This window comes from Chaetura pelagica, unplaced genomic scaffold, assembly GCF_000747805.2.
Source record: "Chaetura pelagica isolate M959 unplaced genomic scaffold, ChaPel_1.0 scaffold76, whole genome shotgun sequence".
NCBI classification, from domain to species: Eukaryota; Metazoa; Chordata; class Aves; order Apodiformes; family Apodidae; genus Chaetura; species Chaetura pelagica.
The window spans coordinates 5,028,554-5,045,507 of NW_009970723.1; the positions used below are offsets into that span (position 1 = coordinate 5,028,554).

A 16,954-nucleotide genomic window follows, 5' to 3' on the forward strand; every position below is an offset into this window, starting at 1 on the left:
GGAAATATATTCTGAACAATATTAATTAACTTACATTTAACAGGTGCCAGAAGCAATTCTTGGGGAAAAAATAAGTGACAGACAGAAAATGCTAGAGTAAAAATACAAGTAGCCACAGTTTCAAATGCATTTATATGTGATCTCAATTCTGTTTTTCCATTAATAATGCCTTGATGTTCTGCCTAAAGTGGGAATTATTTCATTTATATAGAGCACCTGAGAATAAACTCTAAGACCAAGTAGCCAGAAAGAAAGTGAGTGGTAAATGTAGATTTTGGTCTCTTTCAAAGGGCTCTCCTAAGCCCTGGAAACGCACCTATCTGATAGTGATGCATACAAAGAAAAACTCCACATTTGCAAATTTCACAGAGTCCAACAAGAACGTATACACTTACAGAACTATATTAAATATTTTCTAGAAATGAGCAACAAAGAAAGAAATTTGAAAAGCTTCCCTTACTCTGCCCCAGTTAAATTCTCGGCAAAAATACCCACAAAAAATATTTAAAAAAACCCTTTAACAGCTATTCAAGTCCATGTTCTGCTCATCTGGTCTCTTTTTAACATAATAGGTATGTCCATACAATTATTTTTTTTAATATTACCCTTCCTGTTCTGAAAAGCTGGTGAGTGCAGTCCTATGATAACTGTGATGGATGGCATATTTTGTATTGTTTATTCTGTGTTTCTGTTCTGTTGGGACACAAGGGCTTGGATTTGAGGGTGCTTTTTGTGGGGTTTTGGTTTTATTTTCCAGAAAAGTGGAAGAGGTAAGAGGAATGAGAAACTGTTCTTTCTTTGGAGGAATTACTAAGCTTGCTTAGTGGGCACACTTCAGACTAGAAGGTTTGACAGGCCAAGAAGGCACAGAACGAAGTTGGAAACCATCACATTATGAAGCAGCTGAGAAGTGGCACTTATAAAATGTTCAGACAAGTGATGCTAGATCTATGATTAAATGTTTAGGGAACACACAACTTAAAATATCATTCAGTTAACTGGCATTAAGCTTGTAAGCAGGGAATTGCTGGAAAGAACAAAACAGGTGAAGAGAAACGTAAAGAATTTTATTTCTTTTTCTGTTGTCCTTACCTGCTTTGAGTTATTTTTTAATTCAGAAATATAAATATTGTCAATTTTATTCTAATGAAACATGGGGTTTCTACTTTAAATATTGTTCATTCTGTAATTCACAACAAAAAATATAGGCTTATTCACTTCAAAGTTATAGCTGATTGAAGGTCTTGTCAAATTGAGAGAGTGAAAATTTTACTAAAATGAAGGCAGGAGGTAAAGAATTGCCATAAATTCTTCAAAGTGAGAAAGATTACTAGATAGTTGCCACATAGTTTAATACCAAGCACCTTTATTTGTTACTATGATTAATGCCTTTGGTGACAGTACAGAAGACATACAAGTGGCAGGATTTAGACTGCTATAAAAAAAATTGTAATGAAATAGAGAAAATTTGCACTCTGTACAAATCAGATATATACATATTTGTACGTGACCATGCATGCCTTGTCATATATATATGCACACACATTTAAATGCAAAGTGCTGTAGGTGAGAATTCTTATTCTAATCAACATTTACATTAACAATAAAATACTTCAGTCAAAGCAATATGCTAATCTCAAGGCAGTTAGCTCTCTATTGCTTGAAGTTATATAAGTGTGTAATGTCTTAAAATAGTATTCTCCAATTCAGACATAAGCCATAGCATTGTCATGGCTGCCAATAAAATTATCTCTTTACTGTGGTATGAAGAACAGTCTACATGACCAACAGAGCTTATGAACTTAAAATTTCATATTTATATGGGTTCATTAATAATGGTGGAGTTAATAAATTTAAAACCAATTTTATTGCTTAGAACTTACCCTTGTTAGGTGTTATGGGACAATGAGCCCAATGAGGCTGTGAAAATTTTCAAACAGGCTGTATTGGAATCCCTGATTTGCTGATAAATTATGGATTTTATTTTATATACCCAACTCTTTCTTTGGTTGACAGAGCTCTAGGATGTACAGAGGTTGTATCTAACTTTCACAGCGAAGATCAGTTCTGACAGTTGGCAAGACAGTGTTAACTACATGCTAGACACTAGAGTTACACAGATGTACCTTCCCATTCTTATCCCTATGCCTATCATCAACAGGCAGGAAATGGTTGGGTCAGTGAGTCATCAAATTATAATAAAATTCATTTTTACTTAGAACAGACCTGTAGGCAACTACATTTTGCTACAACTGACTCCTCTCAATAAGCTGTTTTACATACTGAAATTAGAGATCTGAGTTTCATAGCCGTGCTCCTAGTTTCAGAGCAATGTTCTCTATGAAGTTGCCAAGAGGGTTGAAAGGTAAGGCTAAGGACATTTTTGGTGTTAAATCAATGCCAAAAGCTTCAGAGAATTTACTAGTTACTTAATGCATGCTATTTTATCCAGTAAAATAATTTGGTTCTTCTATAGCATATACATACTTTTCCAGGAGGTATCAAAATCAGCATTTTTAAATCACAAATTAATACTAAATTTCTCAAAACTTTGACAAATATTTCATAAGTATATATTTGCTTAAAATTAGAAGTCAGCACTACTAGTGACATTTATATTTCTATATGAATATCTTTGGTACCTGTAAGTGATATGTTTGTGTTGCCATTTCTGTCCTGTTAACGCGTAGCGTTTCCGACGAATGTTAAATTTGGAGTTACCTCTTGTTTGGTCAGGCACACCACATCGAGGCTTCTTCATCCAGCTGCAAGAAACAGCACCACATAGTTAAAACAACATGAATGAAAAATCATAAGCACTGCACCTAACTAATAAAAACATCAAACTTTTGAAGTTATGGTATTGCCAATTTTGCATCTAGATGCAACAATGACCACCAAAGGGAACAGTTATCTTGATACCAGATATAGAGTTTGTGGTGCTTCATTGCCTCCTGTGACATTCAGAAACAAATTTATATGTTGTTATTTTTCCTACTTTTATTCTGCTGCAACCTCTGAACAAACAATTTGACAACTCTTTGGCAACCAATGATTTATTCTGATTCATTCGAGGTAATTACAATCTGTATTACTAGCTTATTTGCAGAAGGTGAAGTTAAAGTACACACACAAAGATTTAGTCAAATCATTAATTTCTAAATTATTTTTGTTTTATTCTGTGATCCTTCTTTTGTCTCATCATGATGATTTTGAAACAAGCCTTAATTTATTTCAATCAAAGAGCCTAGTCAATTGCCAGATTATATATATATATATATTATTTCAAGACACTGAAACTGCTAATTTTATGACAATATTAAGTTCTTCTGTCTTACTCTTTCCACACAATGAAGAGTATCTCTTTGCCACTGTAAGCTTCTAGTGGAAATATTTAACTGAAGAAATTTGCCTAAGAATATTTCACAAAAGCACAGAATCACAGAATGTTAGGGGTTTGAAGGAGCCTCTGGAGATTAGAGTCCAAACCTCTGCCAGGGCAGGACCACCACAAAATCTAGGGCAGGTCACACAGAAAAGCAACCAGATGGGTCTTGAAAGTCTCCAGAGAAGGAGATTCCACAACTTCTCGGGGCAGCCTATTTGAGTGCTCTGTAACCCTTACAGTAAAGAAGTTCTTCCTCATGATGAGGTGGAACTTCTTGTGCTCTAGCTTGTATACACATTGCCCTTCATCCTAACACAGGGCCACCACTGAAAAGAGATTAGCTCCTTCTTGACACCCAACCTTCAGATATTTATAGACATTAATAAGATCCCCTCTCTGTCTTCTCTAAACAGCCCCAGTTTTCTCAGCCTTTCCGCATAAGACAAGTGTTCCAGTCCCTTAATCATCCCTGTAGCCCTCTGTTGGACCCTCTCAAGTAAATCCCTCTCCCTGTTGAGCTGGGGAGCCCACAACTGGATGCAAACTCCTGGTGGAGTGCAATCTGTTATTCCTTCTCAGTGTAGGACTCTACACTTATTCTTGTTGAACTTCATTATAGGTTTCTCTTTGCTCAGCTCTCCAGTCTGTCCAAATCTTGCTGAATGGCTGCACAGCCTTCCTGTGAGTCAGCCAATCCTCCCAGTTTGGCATCATCTGCAAATTTGCTTCTCCTCATCCAGGTTGTTGACGAAGATGTTGAACAGGACTGGACCCAACACTGATCCCTGGGGGACCCCACTAGTTACAGGTCTCCAGCTGGACTCTGCACCACTGATCACTACCCTCTGGTCTCTATTGTTTGGACAGTACTTAATCCATCTCACTGTCTATTCTTCTGCTCCACATCTCCTGAGCTTGCTCACAAGGGTATTATGGGAGACAGTGTCAAAAGCCTTGCTAAAGTCAAGATAGGCTACATCCACTGGTCTCCCTGAATCTACCCATTCAGTCACAACATCAGAGAAGGCTATCAGATTAGTCAAGCTTGATTTCCCCTTGGTAAATCCATGCTGGCTACTCCTGATAACTTTCTTCTCTTCCATGTGCTTAGAGATGACCTTTAGAATGAGCTGCTCCATCAGTTCTCCAGTGATGGAGGCGAGGCTGACTGGTCTGTAGCTTCTGGGATCTTCCTTCTTGCCCTTTTTGAAGACTGGAGTGACATTTGCCTTCCTTCAGTCCTCAGGCACCTTTCCTGTTTGCCATGATCTTTCGAAAACAATGGAGAGTGGTAGTGCAACATCAGCCAGCTCTCTCAGCACTCAGCCACTGGGGCCCATGGATTTGTATATATTCAATTTACCTAACTGATCTCTAACCCAATCCTCATTGACCAGTGGAGAGTCACCCTTCCTCCAGGCCTTTTCTCTTACATACAGAGTCTGGGATTCACAAGGTCTGGTTCTAGGAGTAAAGACTGAAGCAAAGAAGGTATTCAGCAACTCTACCTTCTTTGTATCCTCTTGTCACCAGAGCTCCCACCTCACTCAGCAGTAGGCCCACATTTTCCCTCTTCTTCCTTTTACCACTGATGTTTTTGAAGAAGCCCTTCTGGTTCTCTTTTACTTCCTTAGCTAGGTTTAGTTCTAAGGGGCTTTGGCCTTCCTTGTTGCCTGCCTTCACACCTTAACAACGTTCCTATGTTCCTATAGTTCTCTGAAGTGACAAGTCCCTTTTTCCACAAACTGTAAATTTCATTCTTCCACAAGACTTTCTTCAGGAGCTCCTTACTCATCCATGAAGGTCTCCTTCCTCCTCCTCCTATACAATTTTTTACTCAAAGGAATGCACCTATCTTGAGCTTGGAGGAAGTGACACTTGAAATTTAACCAACTTTGTTGGACCACACTACCATCCAGTCATAGCCCATGGGATTCTTGCAAGAAGATCTTTGAACAGAACAAAGTCAGCCCTCTAGAAGTCCAGGGTTGTAATCCTCCTTACTGCCCTGCTTCTTCCTTGTAAAACACTAAACTAAAACCATGTCATGATCACTGTCACCAAGGCTGTTCCCAACCTTAACATTCACAGGACCTTTTTTATTTCTTAATACAAAGTCGAGCAGTGCACCTTTCCTCCTTGGTTCTCCCACTACCCGCATCAGGAAGTTATCCCTGATGGACTGCAAGACCCTACTGGACTGAATATGCCTGGCAATGTGGGCTTTCCAACAAATATCAGGGTGATTAAAGTCACCCATGAGCACCAAGGCATGCAATCTACTGGCTACTTCCAGTTGACTATAGAAGGCCTCATCACAAAATGAAACTGAGAAGGTCTAAATCACCACCAACAAAAACAACCACTGCAGAAGCATACGTGCTAGATTTGCACAATGGCCTTCAATTTTTCAATGTTTTCCAGTATTTAAAAAACTTTATATTGGCCAGCATTCCAAATACGTCAAAATTAGGATGATGTCTAAATCAAAAGCATAAGTTCAACAGCACTATCAATGAAATATTTCTCTCTTGTAATATAAGGGGTTGTTTAGTTTGAGTAAAAGTGAACAAAACTCATCTGAAGTTGTTTTCTTATATGAGCTGAATAGCAGCAGAACAATGTACCATCAGGAAGACAGTAAGGTTAAAGATATTAACTGCATAAGTAAAAGAAAAAAATCTGTTACTTTTCCAGTTCATTTGAATTTATTTATATCATGCCAAATAATTACTGATGTAAAAGCTATAGTTTTCCAATTGTATCTACCACAAGAGAAGCCATACTCTATATTCAGGGTTGCACGAATGAATTTCTGACATATAAGGATTGTTTCATAAATAAATATACACACAGAAGCTGTATACATGACTGGATGACAGGAAAGTCACTAGAAATGACATCTCAAATAGCAGACTCCTTGTAAAACATGCATAGTTAATAAAAACACAAAAAAACCCCCAACCAGCCAATCGTCTTTCAACTTTTTGTGTAATTATTCTTAATTCAACATATGCAAAATGAAGATAACTGTCTCATTTTGTCCAGAAGAGTATTTGCAATATAAAGGAGTAGTATGTATGTGTGTGTATAAAAAAAAATAAAATACACAATCTAATGAAATAATTCATTTTTTCAGTTCTGTATTCAAGGAATGAGATGTACACTTTAAGTTTTAAACCTGCTAATACCAGACAAAGCACATTGCATACTGAATTAATTTTTCTAAATGGGCTAATCCAGTCAAAATCAGTCACACTAATTTTCTTAAACATGTGAACAACTGTAAAAGTACAGCCAGACTTATAACCCTTCATATATGTTGTAGCTATGGATATATAGCAAACTTTTGTTTAAATATTTAAGTAGGAGATAAGCTCACCAGCCTGTAGGAAAATACACAGTTTTAGTGATAGTACCAAGGTGACACTGAACCCCACTTGTACAGATACATGCTACAGAAGGTCAGTGCCTGCAAAAACTTTGATGGATGACACATCCACCAAGTAGTACAAGTGGGGAAGTCAAAACTTATTAGTTTGACTGCCTGAAGTGAAGACACTGAATTCATAGTTACCTATTTCAAAGAAGAAACACAGAATTATTTGCTCTAATTTCTGGTCAGAACAACTACAAAGCATGCATGGCACATAAACCAGTTTCCTGTAATGTGTCTTTGCAAGGAAGACTATCTTATTTCCCTAGTGTCCACAAAGACAATATTGCAAAATCTGTAAAACTTTATCCCACAAGTATTTCCTGAAACACCCTGAAACTTTACTTCAGGTTCCTCTGTTTCTAAAAAAAGAAGTGTCGATTCAACAAAGTAAAGGGTAATGATTTCTGGGATGAAATATTATTGAAAAGTTCAATTTCCTCTAATAAAAACAAATGAAGGAAAGAATCAGATCTCAGTTACAAACTAAAAGGCCATTCTATTCCTTGAAGTAAAATAATATCATATTAATGCTTTCAGTAAATTAGATTAAAATCATAACATTTTTAGACACGTTGTCAGTAACACTTTTTTGCAGTACATATGAGATCAGCAAGCAGTTGCTATGCAATTTAGTGACAGTTTATTTAAATTATGCTATTGAAATTGTACACACAAGTTCAGTAAAGATATAAATATAAAAATGACAATTTTTCTCACCTTAAGGTGGTATTTCTACATCAAAAGAAAAGAAAACATAACAAATAGTAAAGCAAATACTAGTATCTATTATAGTTTGTAAGAAACACAGCACAAACATGTCAGGGTCTTGTATAAAATACATATAATTTATAGTTGCATTAGTACGAGGGCAATGACTTTAACACACACACAAAAAAAGTTTAAATTAGTCAGCTTAACTAATGGAAACCTATTTTAATAACAGGGTTTACTCACTGGCAAGCCAGGGGCAGATAAGTGTAAACATTCCAAGTTGTGAATATAAAAAATAATCTTCAAAATTGTTATTGAAATAATCCCTTGAGTTATGTCAAAGGTTCAGTATTCTTACAGAAAATAATGGTAACATAAAACATTTTACACTTCAGATTTAATGCAAAAAGTCAAGAACAACAGGTAGCATGGATGTAAAATTCAACATTGTATTATATTGCTAGAAGTACTGACAATCCATTTTGAACAAAAAAAAAAACATAGCCGAAAATAACGTTACGACATTCAAGCAGTCGTAATTTATTCTTGCATTGATTTTGAAGTGTTATGTACCTATCAGGAACATTATGCTTATATCCTTATTAGTTTGCATGGGTAAGGGATGTTTCATGCTTTCATCACTGTCTGGCCCTGTTCTTACATAAGAACTGGGACTGTGGTAAACACACAATATAAATCCCAGTGTAAATCAAATAGAAGCCTTTGAACAAGTGGTTCACCAGCTTTCAGGAAATAATCTTCATGTAAAACTTAAGGAAATATGTAATTTGCAGCTGAAGAGTTGGACTATTGCCAAGTCTATCACCTATACCTTATTTCAGACACGTTTGGCAGCCAGAATTTTAAACAGATTATTACTTCTTCATTATTGGATTCCATTGTTTCACAAAAATGAAGCAAAATATAAAAAACTTGTGGCACCTACACGTCTTTTTCCTTTTTTTGTTTTTGCTTTGTTTTCTTTGTTTTGTGGGTTTTCTTTGTTTTTTTAGTGTTAATATTTTTTTAAAAAGTAACAACTATCTCACTGACAGGGAGGAAGATTTCTGTCAGTAATCATTAATGCTCATGACATTTAGGGATACTTAGCTTATAACATAATCTTCCATCTGATAGGGAAATGACAAATTGACAATAATTTCTATTTGCTTCCAAATACAGCTGCTTTTAACATATGATCAAGGCCTTCCATATTCCTGATTGCTGTTGGAGTTCAATTATTATTTTTTATTATTAATTGGTTTTAATTTTACAATGTACATACTGGTAATGACCTTTCCTCTCTTTTCATCTTTTTGTTTCTGAACTTCTGGAAAACCTTTATGCAGCAGCCTCTCTAAATTAATGTTTTATCAGTACTCAATAAGAGGCTTAATTGTGACTAATGCACTCTATCTGTAAGCTATGTCACATCAAATTCCTCTCTTAGCTTCATTAGTTTGAATCGCAAGGAGCTATATAAGTCAAGAGAATTAAGACAGTTTAGACTCACAGAAATTCTGAAAAGACTAAAATATAAATTTGCAGCAAAATTTTAATGCTCTTCAGTGGAGAGAGCTGAAACTGAACTTCTCATAACTCAAGCCAGCTGCCTAACAGCATCTTGTTCTCTGGAGGCTAAGAAGAAAAATCTCTATCTCCTCAAGTTCTTAAGCTTTCTTAAGCATCTAATGCAGAATCAAACATTAAAACACCCTGCCCATGGTTAAACACCGCACCTAATTTATCCCTAATAAAAATTGCTGCTAGACTGTATAATGTTGGGTTTGGGTTTAGTTTTGGGTTTTTTTCAGAGTTATAGGAAAAAAGGAAAATAGAACAGTCCTGCTTGATTCAGTGCAACTTGCCTTACTGTCTGGAAAACCTATAGACATTAAAGGAAAATGCCAAAAATGAAACTTCTTGTGGGGAGAGATAGGTATGTTTTCCAAACATCCTTACCCTTCCCCACTGTACTCCACAATTACAGGACTTTGCTGACACTTCTTTAAGAAGAATGTTTCCTGAAAGAACAAGACCTTCTGTATAGCATTGTACAAAAACATTTACTAATAAATTAGATCACTGAGTCGATTTCAACAACTCCAAATGTACAGTTCCCTCTTTTTACTGAGAATTAATATATAAATAACAGAGATCACACATAAATATTACATCTTTATTGTGGACTTTTAAGTAAACTGTTAGAAGCTCAACTGAGCACTAAAAGAAGCACATTTGCTGTTTATTTATAAAGTATAACATTAAAATAAAATGACTGCTTTGGTACTATTGCACAGATTTTGTCAGCATCCTGTACACAACCATTCAGTCTGTCCACAAAAAGTTTGTGATGTACCCTTTCAAACTGCAAAACACATTTTGGAAATAAACATGTATAGCAGTTTTAGGAAAAGGCAACAACCAGTCTCTTTCTACAAGTAGGTTTGTTTTAGGGATGTGAAAGACCAGGATGTCAACAGTTTATTGTATTTGGTAATACAGAAATGAATATTCCTCATACTTTGACACTATTTTAGTAACATCTCTTCCTACCATTCACTTACCCTTGCCCCAGTAATAAGTGTGGGTCATGCTTTTCAAGCCACTTAGGAAATAGATTAAAACACATAGCAAAAACATGTGAATGGGGAGTAGTAGGGGGAAGATGAGCACTTCATATTTACACATATCAATATACTCTCTGAGGAATTATCTTTTTTTGCAGAGTGACAAAATGCCCTCAGGAGACTTCAGATGATGATGCTATAGGACTTTATTCCTCTGTTAATATCCCCAAGGTTTGTTCCTATCAAGTTACTACTATAAATTGTTTTAGTTGTTTGTCCTCTAAAGATGAACAGGCACATCATCATCTCAAGACATGCTAGAGAAGCAGGTAAACCCCCATGCATAAGATAGAAATATATTATTTTTACAATGTTCCTGTTGTTCTCTTTGTTTTGTAATCCCACCATTGTATGTGATTTTAACATATTAATCACAAAGAAACAAATGGTAAACTGTTGCATATTTCTGGCCACAAGGTAGTACCTATACTTGTGTAGATGAAGAGAAAATTATTTTAAATATTTACAAAATCTGTCATAAACTATCAATAAAAATATTTATATTTTTATATGGTCTCATCTCCCAAGAATATCCAGTGGTTAATTGATGTTAACTTGACTCCACAGTTTAGTTTAATGAGGCTTTTTTTTCTCAACACCAATGGAAATGTGTCAGGTCTTTAAGAATCAGTTCTGTTCCCACATTGATTCAATTAATGCAACTCCAAGTGTGTAAGTAAACATAAAGTTCATCCAGAATGTGTTATATGTACTTGAGAATTGTCATACTGTAATATATCTTTTTGTGTAGAATATCTTGCAGAAAAAACATTTGGGAAGCTCAGTCTCCACCAGATTATAAAACTACTGTTTTGGACTGCATAAATGGATTCCATTTTGGCTTTCATAGCAGAATAAGTGATGGCAGCCTTGCTGACATGCTGGCCAACAAGATCAAGTTAGCAAACACAAACCACTTCCCTTTGCAATTTTGCTTTTTTTGGGATTTTTTCAGCTTGCTAGTTGATACCTAAACTCAGAGGTCATCTCTGCTTTTCTTCAGGTTACCACTTACTGTCCTCTGTGTTTCTAACTGTGAACAGATTATTTTCCTTTTAGTGAAATACACTGCTTCTTACAAATCTGCCACTCGTGTCTTTAAAAGGCTGCTAGTGACTGGTACAGCAGCATTCTCCCCTCAAGGATCAATCACTGATGCTGTATAAAAAGCCTAGTCTCTCCACTGTGCAGACTGGATCGTAAACATACTTTTGAGCATGGCTCTCTCACAAGGAGTTTACTACTATTGCACTGCATGTTCTAAGGTCCTTTAAATTCCTAAACTGAGGGATGTGTGATCAACTCACCTGCCCTTAGGGCAGCCCTAAAATCTGCTTAGCTTTATTGCTTTTCAATGTAATAATGCATGTGCCAGTAGAATAAAATTATTTTTCCAATCCTGCCAGCATTTTAGGTGGTCTCTTCCCTAAATTCTGAATGACAGAAAAATCATTCATGTCAGCTACTTCACCAAGAAAAGAATAATGAAAGATGGCACATCAGGTTTGTGCTGGGAAATGGGAAATGAAGGACGATTGTTTTTCTCCCATAAAAGCATTTTAGAGATGTAGTAGAAACATATTTCAATAAATTAAATGTTGGATATGTAGTGACACTACTCTTTTCTTATTGTTTGCTTTTTAAGCAAAGTAACTTTTTCTAAAATCACAAAATAACTTTCATTGCATTTTAATGGGAATGAGTCCAACAAGCATTTAAAATCTTAGTCCCAGATTCATTATCTTGATTGCATATTAAAATTTTTTTTTTAATTATTTTTTTTCTGGCACATTTCTAAAATTTGGCATAGTATAGAGTTGTTCAGAAGTGTCTTTTCATTGCTCTGTTTCACAAAGATTACCTGTGTTCAGTCTGTCAATAAATCAGATGCTGCTTGCCTTAAACAACTTCAGATTTGCAAAGGGCATGCAAACCTAATTCAATTTTACTGCACGTTAAAATGACCACACCTGGTCTTTCCTTACTGGAAACCATGAAATGAATGGGCCAGTGGAGCATGGTAAAATTTTTTGCACTAGGTATAAGGAAATTTACACTTAAGACTCTTTCCACTGTGAAACATTTCATGAATTCTTGCCAATTCTGTATAGGTTTCTCCACTTCCACATTGATAACCTTTTGGCCCTTTCTTTTGTTAGCCCTGAAACATTTTCCTGCCCAAAGGCAGACAGCAAGGCAGATGGCTACCTGCTAGCATGAAATACAGAAAACAAACAAACAAAAAAGTCAAGGAGAGAAAGAAACATTTTAACTCCCCATCTGAAGGTGCAACACAATTTGGATAACCCCTGGTTGAAACAGAGAAGTCAAGAGCAGTTCAGTACTGGTTACTTACTCAATTGTGTTCCTGTCCACTTTTCCTGTCATATTAATGCCATAGAACTGCTGCATGGCAGCTATAGCTGATTGCATGGTTTCTGCAGAGCGCAACACCGACATTCGGGGGTCAGTTGGTGGAAGGTAGCCATACTTTTGTAACCATACCTGCAATGACAAGTTCAGTGGCTATTAAGTAGAAATTACAGGTAAATAAAGTGCTCCCTAGTAATTAGTTTTGTACCACATATAATGAAGGTTCTAATTCACCAAGCATAAATCCCGTTAATTTGGGGTTGTATTTTTTTTTTTTTTTGTGTGTTGTTGGGGTTTTTTTCAGTGAAGAAATTCTTTGGGGCTTTTACTTCATCTCCTTTATTATTGGCTCTGCTGTTTCAAGACTTACAGTGTTTTCTATTCAGGAGCCAGCTGTCTTTATTACCTGAAACTTCCTGCTTCAATTATTTATTAATTTATTTAGTTATCTGAAGTTACAACTTAAGCACTTAACCCTACCTCTAGGCACTTAAAGAAAATTTTAAAGCAGACAAAACAGACAATCTACAATATATATCACGTATAACTGTCTGTCCACAGGGTACATAATAATATTCACCACCTACAATAGTAAATCCACAATAGCTCTCACATAGTTAGACTATATTGTTATTGTCTCTCAAAGAATATGAAAGTAAGAGTGGGGAGTTATTCTGCTTTCCAGGAAGAATACCAAAATCATTTATTCATAGGCAAAGCAGGTGGCTAGGAGGTAGTGAAGCAGCAGACTCTCCGTCCATTTAGAGGAAACTCCCTGGTAAGTGGTTTCAATTGAGATGGATGTAATGCCAACTGTTTATGCTCTTATTTGTGTTGAAGTGAGAGGGAGAAAGTATGGTCCAAATTACTGAAAGCTTTATGGCTTAAACCCAGTATCTTAAGAACACCTGGAAAAACTCTGAAACATGCTGTCTTCTTGAGACAATAATTCATAAACAAGTAGACACAGTGAAATTGTATTGCTGCATCTTCACCCTCCCAGTAACAAAGTACTTGTGACCCCACAAATTTGATTGACTGTTCTTTAAAAAAAAAAAAAAAAAAAGAACCCATCCCTTAAAAAAAAAAAAAAAAGGCTCAGCCACTTCTTTCAAATGTATTACAACCCAGTTCATAGCTTCTGAATCATTACAATGATGAATGCTATCCACCCACTCTACTCGTATAGTGCATTATGGGCTATGTCTCCCTCATACAACACTTCTGGTTTTTTTATCTGTTTATACACAGTCTAACACCAAACTATGTAACTGCAATTTTCAGCTTTAAGTTTAGCTTGCAGAGTCCACTCAAGTCAGTTCAGTAGCAGGTTAACCAAGTTGATGGTTGTCACTGTTTGACTCAGGTTCGACAACAATGCTCTTGACCACCCAGGTAGGGAAGGAGAGTGAGAAAAAGAGAGAGACTTGGCTGGATTAGAAACTAAACTGCACAGCTTTAATTAAACACTAATGATATAAGAACATATATACAATTATATACAAATGTGTTCAGATATCTGCAAAAGCCTCTTGCCTTCCCGCACCCCCAGCAATTCCCACAGCATCTCCTGAGCTGTGAACACTTCCCAAAAATTCCAGACTGCTGCCGGAGAAAGCACAGAGTGCTGAGGGCCAGGAGAGCTCGAGCCCAGGGGTCGATGGTGATGGATGGACGGAGTCCTCCCCAGATGCCAGCCATGGACAGAAGAGAAGGGAAGAAGAAGCAGGAAAGAAGTTGTCTTCTGTGATCTCTGACCTTCCTCTGAGCTTACATAGATACATGGAATATAGTATCTCTGGCCAATTTTGCTGTCTGTCTAATTCAGCCTCCTACGGGGGCATCATAGATCTCCCCATAGTGTCTGAGCTAGCAAAGTAAAGGTGTGACCTTGAAGATGCAGCAGTTAGGAAAACATTCCACCGTTATCAGTCTTAGCTGGAACACCCTGCTATTAGTTAAAAGAAAGCTTACTGAAGGAAAAATAAATAAATAAATAAATAAAAATCAGTAAAAGGAAAATTGGCTTCATCCTGGCTCAAACCAGGTGCCCTCCCATTTTACGACACAGTGAAGAACCCCAGGATGCATCAAATCACTGCTATGGTTCACCTGACTGACACTGAACATATATTATAGGTGAACATTGGTTCAGTGTAAGTAGAAGATCATATAAGAACTACATACAGGGGAAATCTTCAGATTATGAGCTCAAGTATTTCTATAGAAAACATGTTTACTTTTCTACAGCACAGATCGGACACAATCTCAACAATGTCTGTGAGCACCACACAACAGAGTGATACAGTAGAGACAGTATTAAGACTCGACCTAACATATTTCACCTTCACACTGTCTCTATATACAGGAGCCATTCAGAAGAAGAGCAAAATTATGTTTAATAGATAGGAGGATGCTTTTATTTCCAGTATAAATTGCTGCGATTGGTACCTACACCCAGCATCACATACTCCTGACTCCTTGCACTTTTCCGGTTCAACCTGTGAAGTTGTGAACACAAGTTTGTGCTAGATTTGGGTCATCTCACAAATAATTAGTTTGCATAGGAAGTCTGTTTTTCGTTCAGTTATTGAAAGATAGCTCTTAAAGACCAGCTGGAGATGGAAGGTTGGCAAAAGCTTTGCAATATGTGGAATCAAGACCATGGAAGTAAGAGATCAGTTTGACACAGAGTGGGTTGATTTCCCTTACAGTAATTATATTTAAAAACAGGGTTATTTTGAGATTCATGCTCTCAAGTCATTGCATAAAAGGCAAAGGAAACAATGTCAAAGACAGTGATATTAAAACAAAAGGTCAGGGAAGAAAAATAATTCTGAGCAGCATGTCACTGTTGTCTAAAACGATGACACCTTCTTGTCACCTTTTCAACAGAATTTTGGTATGCAGATGCAGAGCAGGGCTTTGCATGTAGTTCTCTTCCAGGACCTAAGGGCGCATAAAACTGCTTGGTAGGCTTGCGAGGCCACCTATCGCTCAAATCCATCCCCACTGTGGCATAACTGAAGTAGACAAAGGAATAGAGTTATAACTAACTAAGTTTACCAGAAGCTAAACCTTCAGCCATCTGAATTAGAAAAGCTATAGAGAGACAGAAAAACATAGCTTGGGGAGTACTGTGCAAGAGGAGTAGAGAGGACAAAGTTGAATCCATCAGAGTGCCACTGCAGACACAGGAAAAGGAAAAGAGAGATGGCTCAGAAACAGCAGGAGAAGGCAGTGTAGCCTTTCCCCCTTCTGATAAGACATAAATACAAGTTAAATAAAGGATGTCTTATAGTGACTCCCTATTATTGAACAAAAGAAGTAGACCACCTGGGTCTTCCTTCATCCTTCAAAATAGCAACTAGAAGACACAGTTGATATACCAGGAAGTCAGATGACACTCTGAAAGCAAGTTTCTTTCTTTGAAAATTCAGACAAATTGACCTTCAAGACTAATAACTGATGAATGCCTGAGAGCTAGCAGCATTTAGTAGTATTAAATGCTACTAGTGTTCTGTCCTTGTGAGAAAGGATCATGAAACACAATAGGAGAGAAATCTGGTTCCTGTTGCATTCCTTAGAGTTTGCAGTTTTCTATTAGCAAATTTTGAAGGATGTTGGCTCAGTCTGCCAGACACTTCAAATATACCCCTCAGATTCTATTGTGCATAGTACAAATGGGTCATGAAGAACTATGGAGGAGAAGCTTAACTTCAAAATGAAGTCCAAATTATATATGTGGGTAAAGAAAACAAAGAGGAAAATAAATAGAATTAGGCAGTCACAGTAGGAGAACAAAGGAAAACAAGTTTTGCACAGTGTTGTATTTCAGAGGCAACTTTCTATTAAAGAAATTATGACTTCAAGAATTTCCGTCTCCCCTCCTACTGAAAATGAATGTCTCTCTGCTTTAATGCACTTCAGCAACAACACTGCAGTGTCAGTGAAACACCTGTCACCCTGAGGAACTCACCTGTCTTGGAAAAAGGAAATAGTGAAGTAGATTCATCTAACATGTAATGGCTGGGATATCAACAGAGACCCTTCACACAGACTTAAAAAAATCAGTAATATGTTCCATTCCTTTAAACAGTTTAGGAAAACAAAATAACTGCTACTTCAAATTACGGGTTTGGATAGGACTTTCTTGTCCTTCTGAAAAATGACAGCCATAGCAACCTGTCATGGTAATCACAGAAAAACACAGCTGGAAGACAATTTGGTCCAGCACTTCCCACTCTATTACAGTGCTTCACTATCCTACTGCTGTGAAGTTTGCCCCAATGTTGAATGTCCCTTATTATAATTTAAGCCTGTAACTTTCCATTTTCCCTGCTATGGGTGAGGTGAACCAATTATTCCTTTCCCCTCTGCAGCAGCCTTTTATGTATTTGAACTCTCTTATGT

General features: G+C 36.7%; 1 protein-coding gene across 1 annotated transcript in view; it reads right to left on the bottom strand.

Moving 5' to 3' along the window:
- The window catches only part of MMP16 (matrix metallopeptidase 16 (membrane-inserted)), a 183,412-nt gene that overhangs the window by 75,218 nt on the left and 91,240 nt on the right, over window positions 1-16,954 (bottom strand). Inside the window, exons 2-3 of the mRNA XM_010006416.1 lie at window positions 12,525-12,673; window positions 2,643-2,765 (exon numbers count right to left, since the gene is read on the bottom strand). Of these exons, the coding sequence (XP_010004718.1) occupies window positions 2,643-2,765; window positions 12,525-12,673 (272 nt within the window). The remainder of the gene's footprint in view (window positions 1-2,642; window positions 2,766-12,524; window positions 12,674-16,954) is intronic.